At 40.0% G+C, this 13,794-nt stretch overlaps 1 protein-coding gene across 2 annotated transcripts in view; it reads right to left on the reverse strand.

Moving 5' to 3' along the window:
* Positions 1–237: 237 nt before the first annotated feature.
* TFCP2L1 (transcription factor CP2 like 1) overlaps positions 238–13,794 on the reverse strand; it is a 38,496-nt gene continuing 24,939 nt past the window's right edge. Inside the window, exons 8-16 of one of the 2 annotated variants that reach the window (XR_007632017.1) lie at positions 13,512–13,603; positions 12,114–12,162; positions 11,924–12,017; positions 10,953–11,043; positions 10,180–10,280; positions 9,058–9,200; positions 8,369–8,407; positions 6,571–6,622; positions 238–6,127 (exon numbers count right to left, since the gene is read on the reverse strand). Coding sequence is in view for 1 of the 2 variants with exons in the window: in XM_050339544.1 (XP_050195501.1) it covers positions 6,090–6,127; positions 6,571–6,622; positions 9,058–9,200; positions 10,180–10,280; positions 10,953–11,043; positions 11,924–12,017; positions 12,114–12,162; positions 13,512–13,603 (660 nt within the window). In the remaining variant the exon portion in view is untranslated. The remainder of the gene's footprint in view (positions 6,128–6,570; positions 6,623–8,368; positions 8,408–9,057; positions 9,201–10,179; positions 10,281–10,952; positions 11,044–11,923; positions 12,018–12,113; positions 12,163–13,511; positions 13,604–13,794) is intronic. The other variant, XM_050339544.1, reaches the window with a different exon arrangement.

The following is a 13,794-nucleotide window of genomic DNA, read 5'->3' on the forward strand; positions in this document are numbered from 1 at the left end:
TAAACATGAACTGGTCACTGCATTGTGCTGCGGAGAAGTGAAGTCTCTCCCAACTCGAAGAAAATGCTGCAGGACATTTGGCTACAGATGACATTCTCTCGACAGCACTTTGCAAACTCTGCTCCCACTCGTTTCGAGAGGGTGCCCAGCACCTTACAGCTGCATACCAAGGAGGAGCCGGTGCCAAGGCTCTCCTGTGCCCATCCACACCAAGTAAAGCAGAGACCAAACCCGTGCTTCTTACAAACAGATTTATTTGCATTTTGACTGGAGCACAGATTCTAGATACAGGTTTCTTCTGCACAACAGTACAAGAGCCAGTGCAAAATATGCTTTTTTCTTTTTCTTTTTTTTTTTTAATTTTTTATTCATGTACAAAAAAACCCCGAAAACTAAACAAAAAGACAAAGAGTGTGGCAGTATTTACTCACAACTGGTAACGCCTCAGCCTCCCATCGACCCACCTCCACTCGCCCTTGCCCGTCATGCCAACCTTGTGGTCAGCATCGCCTGCCTCGAACAGCTGCACTGTCGGTGAAGAGAGGTAACTCCCCAGCCCTTTGAAAGATAAACACTCACCCCAAGCAAACTGGGACAACACCAGGCTACTTAAAGAAGATGAACACACCATCTACTCACCAATGCATCCCCCATCAGGGAGCAGAATTTTGAGGGAATGGCAAGAAAAAAAAAAAAGGTACAAATCAAAAATTCACAAAAAATTAGGCACTAGCTCAACCCATTTGTTAGAGAGAGGCAAGGATGTCAGACACAGTCTACCTTCTCATATTCACCCACAGTAGTGATGATCAAAGCCAAACACTCCCCACTCTGAGTACCCTGTGCTGTCAAACAGATTATAATCTTATGAAAATATTTCTATTAGTACCATAAAGTTAAACCATTTCATAACTGGAGGAGAAAGAGAAGCTATAGTCTGAATATAAGCATTTCTTTGAGAAGTCAAAAAAACCCAAAACAAATACAGACAAAAAAACCTGTCCCAGTCATCCACCAGATGATTGTTAGAATTACAGTCAATGCTTAAGCAATACAACATTGAGCTAGGAAAGGTCATCATATGGTTGTTCTGCTTAGGGAGTAGCCTTACTAGTTCACAAAGCATTGGGTATTCTATTTCTCTGTTATTCTAACTAATTTTCAGAAGCTGCAATGTAGAACTGCAGCGTTAGTGCAACAAGATGCTCTTCTTTACCAAAGCCTGGGATTTATGTTGCAGAAATTCACCCAATTTACATCACTCCAAGTGTACTGTGTCCAAATCACCTAGAGTCTCTATTATGGACTCTTACAATTCTACCCAAGGAATGGCTGGGTTTTGAAGCTTGATCAACCAGAGTCATTTACATTGAACTGCAATTAAACAAAGCAGAGTACCAGTTAAAGCCAAAGAACACATGTACTCAGCACAGATATGTGTTGATACAGTATGCATGTAGATATATATATATGCATATATATGTATATGTTACACTATAAGGAGAGTGCCATTCAGGGCTTCTCAACTGCAAGAATCCTTTTACCATCCAAGTCTTTAAACTTCAGCACGTTAAATTTCAACTAAGACAATGAGAACTTCAGTGTTTTCCAGATTGAATGATTATTTCTATTTTAGTCAATTAACCATGCAGGGCCAGCTGAAAGAACAGGAGCTTTCATTTTAATAGCACCGGTCCTGACACCTCAGTCAGATGGTCAAGTTTTTATCACAAGATTATTCACCCCTTCCCTGCCCTGCAGTTGTGTATCATGGGCATTTCTATGAGTTCTCAGGACATCACCAGAATCATACTAACTGATATGTATCAATTTACTCAGTTAATAGAGAAAATGCCACAATTCATGAAATCATTTCAAACAGACAGTACAGATCTGACGAGAACATGGGTTTATACTTTGCAGTACTAGCTGGAGTATTGGTATAAATCACGTGATGATTTTGCCTTTTCATTCCCAGCAAATCCACTTCTACTCATAGTGGCTGTCATCATACATACAACTGAAGAGCTGGACAATTTGGGAAACCATATCATTCATTCATTGTTATCCTAAAACCCAGTCCTTAGAGAGGTCTGCCATACAAATTTCACATATAGCTGAAAAAAGTCTCATTTAAATCACTTTCAGCAAGCTTCATTTGTTGCTTTTTAAAAAAGAAATAGGAGCAACAACAAAAAAAGCAAAAATAAGTGTAACAGACACTAAGGAGCAAAGTAAATGCAAAACTCTTTTGGATGTTTAGATGAGCGGGAGCTACTCACCTCCCTTGCCGTTAACCTGTCTAGAATTTAGACATCTATCCCAGACTAATCATTTGTGCTTCCTCCAGTCTTGAGGAAACAAAAGCTTCCTTCTGAAGCTTGTCACATCCACAAACAATTCAAATAAGTTCTTCCAGGGGCAACAGACCCTCTGCAGCCACAGGGAGGGTCTGAGATTACCTGGCACTTACACAGGTGAGACAAGTATCTCTCTCTCTCTTATTCCTCACATAAGCTACTAACATAAATCCTGAAGGCTTTGCATGGTTCCTGCATGGACAAACTCAGCTTCAACAGGGCAAGGTTTATTTTTAAGATTCTGGGAAGCAGAGGGGAAGATTCCTCAGCAGTCCAGCCTCACATCAACACTGCCCTTACCACATGCACCACCCCCTCAGCCACAAGTGGCCAGTTTGCCCCTGTAAAATAACCAGTTGGTCACACAGCATCATGGACCAAGGGCAAAGGGTGCAACATGTTTTCCTGACACCAGAGATACATTCTGCACCTTTCTCGAGGCGGAGGTCCTGATCTATTCTCTCTGGTGACCAGTGACAGGATGCGAGGGAATGGAAGGAAGTTGAATCAGGGCAAGTTCAGATTGTACACTGGAGAAAAGTTCTTTACTGAGAGGGTGGTTAGTCACTGGAACAGTCTCCCCAGGGACTTCCCTGGCCCTTGATCATGGCACAAAGCCTGCCAGAGCCCAAAAAGTAAGGATGCTCTGGATGACGCTCTTAAGACATCTGGTTTAGGTTTGGGTACATCTGTATGGAGCAGGGCATTGACTCAGTGATGCTTATGGGTCCCTTTCAACTCAAGATATTCTACAGTTCTAAGCTGCAGTAATTCAACAGTCTCCTAGACACCAAACCAGCTGAGCTGTGTCTTCATGGAGGTGTACGTTACTTGACCATAGACCCCTAAATTTCTGCTGTGACTACAGAGGTTCAACAAGGACTAGAACTACTCTGTCAAGGAAGTGTCAGTATTACACATATTAAAGCTATACAGCTTTACAAGAGGCTAACACAGATAAAACAGCAGAGCCCACCCAGTAGGACAGTATTTAGATTCTATGGGATTGCTTGCTCTGGTATACCTTCTTAGAGCATACAAAGAAAAGCAAGAGATATTGTCAAATTCACCCTCATCAGTATAAAATTATTTTATTTTAAAAAATCTAAATACAGCAAGGCCCTAACAGACTTATTTTTGTTCAAAATTGATCAAGCAAGTGTTAATGAAACACTATGAGGGCTTTTGCATATAATTCCTTAGGGGAAAGAGTTGTTTCTTAGAGAATCAAGAAGTCAGACTTTTTAAAATAAGCAAAGCGATCTCAGTTTCTAACTCTGGGAGCAAAGCTACCTCTACCCTTTCTTCACTCTGCTGTGTTTCAGCATTGCTGTGTTCCCTCAACTACAGGGCTACCACATCTAAGTGGATACGATACAGACTGCACTCTTGGCTACTTCAAGGTCTATTTTAAACCCTTCTCATGAGGTCAGGTTCACCTGAGTCACATGCCAATAACAGCCTTACCCTGTATTGGGCCAGTATTACAGAAAAGGATGAAAAAGCACAGCAAACATACATCTTCAAAAGCACTTTCTACAACATAAACCAAACAGTTCCTGGTACACAGGGGCACACTGCTCCTGTCTACTCACAGAGACATCTGGAATTTATTCACTGTTTTGGAAGGCAGCTGTAACTGTGGGGCTGCCACCTGGAAGCCCCAGTGCCCACAGCCAGGCGCTTCTCCTCACCTGTGCAACCTGGTCCTCAACCAAGAAGCTTCAATTCCTTTACTTCAGAGGGAGGAATCACCATGTCCCAAAGCCTAGGCATAGTTTTTGGAGAAACACTACAATTCATGGAGCATCCAGGACAGCCAGTTGAGCAAGATCGTGCCTAAGTAGGCACTGTTACTCAATTAGCTGAGTTGGCTGAAGGTTTTCCCATTGTAACACAACTTTTCTATTCTAGTATTATTTTCGGTGAAAAAAAAAAAAAAGCAAAAAATCAGTGGGGATGGGTGGGTTTTTTGCACAAAACTTGCTGCTTTTAATGAAAAAAAGGTTGCTTTTCTCAATATTTTGCTGTTTATTTCTGTTGGGAAAACTTGAAACACATAATTTTTGTCAGAAAAATATCAGTCCATGTCTGTTTGAATTCCTTTAGTGTCAGTTGGGAGCTATAATTCAAGGGTTCCATGGCCCCCTCTTTCCCTTGGCACCTCTCCAGCCTTCATGACGCATTCCCTGTTTGACTAACCCATGGTAAGAGCATCATGGGATCTGTAATTCAGCCAAAGAGCTCAGCCCCAAGGGGGACACAGCGCGCAAGGCACTTGAATGATAATTTCTGAGGGCTGCAACAGTAGCTCAAAGTGATGCTGCTTTAAGGGCCAAATGGATTTAATTAAATGTTTCCATTTCAAAAGGCTGGAACATTTTATTCAGTGTTTTCCAGCTGACAATTTCTCATTTTTTGAAAAATTTCCATTCCAGGAAAATGTTTGGTATTTCAGTTTTCCATGTCGATTCAGGACAAAATTAAATATTCAAGAATCAGATTTTGATGCTATATAGACATTCAGTTTGGGAAACAGCCTTATTGTTTAGCTATCAAAAATGAAATGGTTTCATCCATGCAAGAAAGGTGTGATCCAGTTTGCCTTTGACATCAGTGGGAGCCAATTTTTTAGCTTAATGGAGCCTGGATAGCATCCCAAAAGGCCAAGGAAGGGTGGAGTTGACTATAGCTACAGATACTGGAAACAGGAGTAAGAGTGAAAGAGGAAGAATGTAAGAAGCAGCAACTAAGATGATCTGTTACCTGGACTTGATCAAAACTATTTGTTTTACTTTAGTAAGTAATAGGAAGAAAATTCCTTAAGATTATAAAACCTAATTCCCAGTTGCAGTAAAGACAGTAACTAATCTCTACCTTGTAGAGTAGAATAAATCCACAGTATGAATTTGTCATGAGCACTACAACTTTCAGTGTTCAAAGCATTTCCTCAGAAAACCTTCATATACTCCATTCAGGGAGACTATTCTAAGATAGAGGTATGCTACTGAACTGCTTGGCTCAGGTTGTCTGTCCTCCTTTGAACCCCCCAAAAATTATTCTGTTGTACTGGCATTACAGAAGGTCTGTCAGGAAGGACCAAGGTCTCTGGACTTTGAGCACATCTGCAGGCGGAGATCAGCTAAGTGTGGGCTTCCAGAGCTGACACTTTAGTTGAAGATTGGGCACCAAACCCATCCTCTGTATTGCCCAAACTGGTTTTGGATGTAGCCCCAAGCCTTCCACCTCAAGGAGTAAAAGAGAAGCCCCAGGGAGTCTACATCCATCAGCAACAGGGTGTGTTTTGAAAGCAAGAGAGCACTCAGAACAGTAAGTAAATCAATTCGTTCAACCATGAGGGTTCTAGAGAATTGGGATTCGTTTATCTTTCATTTCCCTTTAGTACAAGGCAGATGTTTCTAAGTAATAAGCAGAAACCTCTACGACTTTTAAGACTGAAGAGGAAGGGAGGGAGGAAGAAACATGTACAAGCTTTGAGGATGTTCTCAGCTCCAGCTTAAAAGAAAAAAAAAAAAAAATAGCAAAACCAAAATCACACACCACCAAAAATGTATATCTGTAAAAGCAAGCTTTTCCTTAAGCTGTTTGGTAATTCTTAGTTCACAGGAGCATTTATCCAGAAGGTTCTTCATGTTTCCAGTCTAGGTTGTAGCAATTTCAGTGAGGCACTAAAATCTTAGGCTGTCAAAGTCTCTCTGTGTAGCACGGTCATTTTAAAATGACGTGGTAGCCATCATTGCTTTCAGCTGTAACAAAGAAATGCAAAGCACATTTTCATTGCTTCTAGGACACATCAGAGATATAGAACTTCAGATTTTCTTCCAAGGTAGTCTACAATAGTTTATATTCTTGGTCCACAACCCACCCATGAAAATCCATCCTGAGCATCTAGGACAAATAATTTACATAGAAAACCCCACATACTGTCATCTTTTATAATTTTACTATAAGTTTTTCTGCTTATTTATGTCAGTGGTATCAATGGATTTATGACATTTTTATTGTAAACACTGTAACTGAGAGGAAAGCATAAGATCAATCAGTCTATCACAGTGCAGTCAACACCTCAACTTACACTAAATTAGATTATCTTCTCAGGATAACAGCATTGAGTTTGTGATAATGTTTAGTGCAATTGAAAGCATGAATGATACTTAGAGCCACAGGTAATAGCAGCAGCAGTACCTACCTTTTAATGTGCTGATAACAAAACAAGATTCATCTTGGAAGTTTTGCACCATCTGAAGGGCAAAAGCAGAAAAGCCAACACAACATATTTTTAGCAATGAAATTCAAGTTTCTTCAGTATCAGTATAGACTTGGAGGAGAGGTATCAAACAGAATTTGGTGTCTAGTCCTACATAGTCCTGAGTAACCCTGCCCATGAGATTACTGAAGTATATGACTGATTAATTAAGGTCCTTGCAGCTGCTAGTGTGTTTAAGAGATGTTCATATTAGAAGTGCTTGCCTGGAGCTGTTCTAGCTTATTCAGCATTTTACCATCTTCTTTGCAGCTCTTGATCCTGCAGGTTCTTGTACCACTCCTGTTATTCAGTTAAAGATCATGCTCTTAATTGCCTTCAGTGAAGCTGTTCTAGTTCAGACTGGATGAATATAGACTCTTTCCTAAGATCTAACACATTCAGCTAAACTATGGAGCTCAGCTGAGCTTACATTAGTATTTAAGTAACACCTAGAGGTGGGTGAGCCCCAGGAAATGAACTCCTTGCTGCATAAAGGAATTGCTACTGAAAAGCAATCTTGGCAGTGTCCACCTGGTTACTTTGACCAGACATTAGTACAGATGCTGTGCTTGCAGGAACTGTTTACCTGTTTGTATTTCATCAACAGGAATCTCAGTGAAACTGCTATGAGAGGCAAAGCAAATCACAGGAATAAAGATTAGAACCTAAAGCTATTTGAGTTATTCATGAGAAACAACTGGATTTTCAGAACAGGTGCAGGTTCTAGAGACACCCCTAAATAAAGAGGTGAGTTAAGAGATTCAGATGACTTCAGATCAAACATGAAAAGCCCATTTAAGCTTCATCCTTAGTCAATGCTTCCTCCCATCTTAGAGTAGTTATGTGGGACAGAGAAGGTGAGCTACCATCAGGAGGTGTCTCATACAGTTGAAGCAGATGCTGGACACAATTTCAAAGGAGGGAGATGGGACCAGAACCTGTCTGATGAGCTCATAAAATCCAGCTTTAAGAAAAAGCCTTTTCCTAGATACTGAATAGCATTCAAGCAGTGCACTTTCCAGCTCAAAGTTCTCACACCAAAATACTCTTTTCAGCTTAGACTAATCTCCCTATATTCTCTTTTGGGTTTAACATCCAGACACTGCTCCTGCAAATCAAACTTCACTGGCCAGTTTGTGTTTTTCTGCCTAACGATGCATGAAGTACATTCACAGAGTGCCTCACTCTTCCCACTATAGTACTAAAACAAGAAAAAATGTTTAAAAAGCCATAGACATTGTTAATAATTGACTTACACAAATACTTTAAGCCTTATACCCAAGCTAGTTCATGTAATTCCCCTACCAAGTGTTGCCTCCAAGCATTTTGCATCCATAAAGCATCAAAGTTTCAGATTTAATCAGGCTGGAATAGCAAGGAGACTTCAGGAATAAGCATTACAGCCTTCAGTTTAGGCACCAGTTGAGACCTATGCTCTGCTTCATTTGTTTTAACAATGCTTCTTATAAATGAAGTTCCTTAAGTGATTCTAGTGCATGAATGAGTAAGTAATTTAGTAGGGGGAAAAGAGGAAGAAGGGCAACTCACTATTAACCTCCAAGTTAATGGAATGGACTAAATTAAGCCATCCTATAATGGGACACAAACAGCTAGCAGAGGTCCATTAAATTATAGCATGCACTTCTATGGCACTGACTAACCCAGTGGCTGTAATCACTTGCCAAGATGTAACACTAATTGCCCTACAGATTTTCAACCTTGTCTTCTTTAGGAAACTTACCTATTTAATTTTAAAGGTTGTTCTTACTTTAGATCCTCACTTCAAAATTTGTGTACGTAATAAAAAAAGAAAAGAAATTCATAGAATCATTTAGGTTGGAAAAAACCTCTAAGATCATCAAGCCCAAATGCTGACTTAGTGCCAGCAAGTGCACCATTAAACCATGCCCATAAGTGCCACATCTACACATCTTCTGAACAGCTCCAGGGAGGGTGACTCAGCCACTTCCCTGGGCAGCCTGTTCCAACACTTGACAACCCTTTCAGTGAACAGATTTTTTCCTAATATGCAATCTAAACTTCTCCCAGTGCAACTTGATGCCATTTCCTCTCATCCTGTCGCTTGTTACTTGGGAGAAGAGACTCAGTCCCATGTTGCTACAACCTCCTTTAAGGTAGTTGCATGGAGCAACAAATGAGCAATTTTATTGTGTTTTGTTTTGCTTAAAAAAAAAAACAAAAACCCACACCAAACAGAAAACCCCAACCTCTTTTACAAAGCAAAGGTCTTGAAACCACACCAAAATCAATGCAATGCATGACTGATTTGCTCTAAGTATTTACTTTAACTTGTTGGGATTAGCAACTTTGCAATGCTTGAAGATGCATTCCAGTATCTGAAAGTTCACTCTAGCATCAAGAAGTCAGACAATTGTTACAGCTCCAATAAAGTCTGCATTAAGCCCTTACCTCATTGCTCACCAATACATGGATCCCTGTAGGTCCCTGCCGATAGATCCGATTTATCTGCTGTGGAGAAATGCTGTACAAGTTTGCAATCTTCTCCATTAATTCCAGCGTGGTCAATTCTTCTAAGAAGATTGCATGATATACTGCAACAAATTGAAAGTAATTACAGAACAGCACATGCAGATTGTACCAAGATGCTCTCAGCATCAACAACCAAATGAGTTTAAAATGAAGGTTCAAGTCTTGGCAGTAGATAAACAAGCTTTGTTCCTTTAAAATATTCCCCAAATATCTAGCTTGATGCAGAAATAAACCCAAACTGTATTTGGATGCAGTGGGCAATTAAAGAACTCACAACTTTTACCTAGAGGAAAACACAGGGAGTAATGACAACATGCATCATAGGGCACTATAAAAGCCCTCTCATAAAGATGTTAATGTTGTTGGATAACCTACTTCTACTGATTTGGACATTTTTAAAAAAATATGTCAAACTTATGATATGACGTTACATAAAAGCAGTGTTTTATTAGATGCCACCCACTAATCACATAGTCTCAAACTAAAGCATACAATGTATAAGTTAACTACAGGTGACAGTATTGTTTTATAAATCCAATCCAAATTATAGAAACCTGGTAGGAAAGTTGTGCCTGGTTATTACTAAGTGAAAGAATTAGGGACAATCTCTATTCCAATTTGATTGTACTGTACATCATGCCATGAGGGATGACAAGTCCCCAAAAGCTGTGAACTTTCAAGAAGTAGAACCTCACTTTAGGACCTACTGACCTTCCACTTCCTGGAATTTTTCCAGAGAAGACATAATCTAAAGTAAATTGTGGACAGAAGGGCAGTTTTTAATGCTCTTTTCCCAACTAAGAACTGAATGAAGGTTTTGCTGTGGCATTCTGCAGCTAGGTTTTAAGTTGGGTCTGTTCCCCAGGGAGATGGTATCAGTTGGAATTTATGGCCCTGAAACTATAACTGAAGCGGCAGAACTGGGATAAACAGGACCTCTTCAAACACTCAGGACACTATGGCATCTCACACAGGATCTCAGGCAGAAAGCAGCATTCTTACCAGGTAAGTGTTTAATGAGATCCATACGTAAAAACTTACCACAAAGACTGCCATCTCCATTTTCTCTTTTTTGGTGGAGATGGGACCTGTTTTGCTCTGGTTCTTGACAGACATAAATTGTCATCTTGGGCCTTACATTTCTATGGATTAATAAAAAACAGTCGTAAGTTATTTAGTAGATCTAGAACTGTTTCAAGTTGTCTACCAAACAATGAGAGATGGAATCATTCAGGCTGTGCATAAATAACAAACTAAGGGACAATCTTGTTGCTGGTGACTAGATATCCTAGGACATCTATCAGGAGACCCCTGGGAGGTAGAGTAGAGCACCTTAGTCTTATCTGATCCTGAAAAGGTTAAACAGTTTACAGCAGGTGTCAAGCAGTTCATCACATCTGCTTCTACTGATTTAAATCCTGCCCAGATGCAGAATTTATGAGGTTACTGCAATGAAAGTACATTTAAGAGTCACTTGAGGCTCCAGGGTTTGTTGTTTTGTTGTTTGTTACCTCTGATGGAAGTTTAACATAGGGTATTGTAGGCTGTGTCTCTCATGAAATGGATGTAAGCTATCAGCTGGTAGCAAATAAACCACTGGAGATTCACATTATGCTTCTAAATATTTTGGCAACATTTCTGAGCTGTGCTTGAATTTGAATACCATTGTGATCTCCAGGTTCTGAGATAACCTCTCTGAAGTATTTTAGGGAAGTCTAAATGCTACAGCTCCAGGATTAACTTCTATTTAACACTGAAATTACCAAGGGATGCTGTCATAAAAAAATAAATAAAAAAAAGGAAATAATACAAACCTTCCTTTAATTGCATTAAAGAGCCGAATTCCATCAGCAGGTCCACAGATTTGAACAAAATCTTCTTTGGACATCTTCAGTAAGTCAGCACCTACATATTTCAAATTGATTTTTTTCAGAAGTTAAGCAAATCTTAGCATCCAAACTGTGTGTATGGACAGCAGGAAAGAGCAGGGGGAAGAATCCACAAAATTAAACCAGACAGATTTGCACAGAGAAGCTGCAAATTCAGAGAGGTGTTCACTTCAGATCAATCCTTGTGAAACAGAGAGCTAGAAGCTGCCAAAAGAGCAGTGCTGCACTGGAAAATATTCAGCTAACTCAGAAACAAGTTAGATATTTAACTCTGGCCATTAAATGACCCAATTTTCTGTAACTGTCATGTTCACTGGGTTATTTAATCATGTTGCAAGTCAGAGAGAGGCTCCTCATTTTTTCAACATCTCCAACAATTGCGCCTTCCACCATCTTACTGGTGTGTACCGCTACCTAATGGGAGGGTACACGGAAAATGGAAACAGATGCTTCTCAAAAGGTGCACAGGGACAGGATGAGAGACAACAGACAGAAGATGGAAAATGCTGATTAGATATAAGAAAAAAATGTTTTCACTGCGAGAGTAATTAAGTATTTGAAGAGGTTGTTTAGAGAGATTGTGGAATTTCCAACCTTGGGGATACTCAAAAGCAACTCCACAAGGTCCTGGACTTGCTTCAAGCAGGGGGTTGCACTTAATGAACTCAAGAATTCCCTTCCATTTTAATTAATTCTCTTCCCTCCTTACCTATTCTGTACGTCTACAAACTGCTTTGACAAATGCTAACTAATCTAAGAACAAAAGAACAACCACACTGGATCAGACCAGTGATCCCATCAACAGTGGCCAGCAGCAGATGCTACTGATAGGAAGCATGAGCTGCACTTTCACAAAAGAGAACAAAAGCCAAAATAACTGGACTGTTTAAACTCACCCGAAAAACTTGAGAAGAGTCTACAGAATGGAGAGAACCTATTACGATGAAGCCACTGCTGGGCATCTTGAATAGAAGCAGAAGGAAGGAGATGCTACATTGCAAAAAGAATAAGAAGGTCTTGAAATGAACTGTTCACCAGTGTCCTAAAAGAGAAAAGCACCACATTAACATGATCTCAAGTACTTACATCATTGCTGGGAGGCAGGAGCTCCATTTGGTGAGTTGGAGAACTGTTGCTAAAAGAAATTATATAAAATTGAAAGAGAAAAAAAAAACACATTACTTTAAATTCTACATTAGTGTCAATCCTCTTCTCCCTCTCCTCTATTTGATTCAACTTTCACAAGTTACACACCAACTTGTTTTATTCTATCAGATTTTTAGAAAGGTGTCCAAAACCTGGACCAAGAAAAGAATAAAAAAATACTTTCTACTTGAGCCTTTTGTCGGTCAGCTGAGGTCCTACTCAACACTCAACACAGAGGAAAAACTCACATTTACTGACCTCTTTCAAGCTTTTGTATATGGGTGATTCACTAATGTAACATCAACTAAGCAAGGAAATTGTAACCTACAGGCTCAAAATTTCTATGAGCCAGAAATAACCTAAAAATAATTCATAAAAATTGAACAAAGGACCTTATAATTCAATCCTAGCGTTATTTGAAACACAGTAAGTTGCAACTTAACTATATTACACAAAACTACATTTCTACTAAATCCTCCTAAACATAGACAGGACTTTTTAACACATCAGAGACTTTACCAAAGAGCTAATAATCTACAACTGGAAGAAAATGCTCAACAGATCTCTTACTAACACAAAATTTTGTAATTTCGATGTTTCTCCTTATTCTGAGGTTGAGGCCACTGATTGAAAATTTGTGATACAACACAGATCAATTAGTAAGCTGTGTGGGAAGGCAATTAGTGGGAAGAATCCTACCAGAATAAAAAGAAAAGCCTGTGGCAAATTCCTAGGGGAAAGTGTGCTGCAGGGAGGACTCAGAAGTACTGCAGGACCCTGCTGTACATTTAACATCAGTTATCATCTCAGGCATTTCAGGATCACTAGAACTGTTTCTTTATGATGGTTATTTTAATGAATTAAACATGCCTCCACTAGTCCTTTGTTCTGAAATGGCTTCTCAAAACCCAGGTTGTTTTGCCCCAGGCAGGATCTCTCTACATCCCATTCAACTGGGAATTCAGCACCTCAAACTACCTCAAGATAGAAGGTAAGGAAGAAATGACAACTCTAAAGAGGTGCTGAAAGCCTCTAACAAGCTTGTGAGAAGATACTGGGAATTGGTACAGGGTATGGTGTGTTCTCACCAGGAATTGCCCTGGTGGTCCTCTGATGCTCACCTTACAGTCACTGCATAAACAGTGGACATACAAATTACAGGGAATTGCTGGACAAAAGGTCTTAAAAGGCTTTTAGGACATACTTTCTTTCCCCCTTCCTAGAAAGGGTGGTCCTCGACCTCTTCTTCCAGGGTATGAAATGCATGGGCACAGAAAGCTTATGCACACAAAGGCTACCATAGCGACAGGAAAGGTAAAGCATTTATTTGTTACATACCCATCTCCGAGGTTGAAGCTGTTGGGAGAACTGTTGTAGCTTGGAGATGGAGCATTGTTCATTTGATAAGGCACATCTGGCCAGGGAGAGCACTGTTGGGAGAAAGGCAGCAGGGATACTTTCATAAGGATGGAAATAAAGGATTCGATTCTCCTCTAATACCACATTCATGCTGTTGCCACGCCACTAACTTCAGCTCATCGCTCCTGCTGGGAGGAGGAGATGGGCCATGGATTTTCTACACTGCTCTCCAAGCGGGCTGTCAGGGGGCCAGATTGATTCC

The sequence above is a fragment of the Myiozetetes cayanensis genome, unplaced genomic scaffold (genome assembly GCF_022539395.1).
Source record: "Myiozetetes cayanensis isolate MyiCay16 unplaced genomic scaffold, myiCay2020 scf9, whole genome shotgun sequence".
In the NCBI taxonomy this organism is placed as follows: domain Eukaryota; kingdom Metazoa; phylum Chordata; class Aves; order Passeriformes; family Tyrannidae; genus Myiozetetes; species Myiozetetes cayanensis.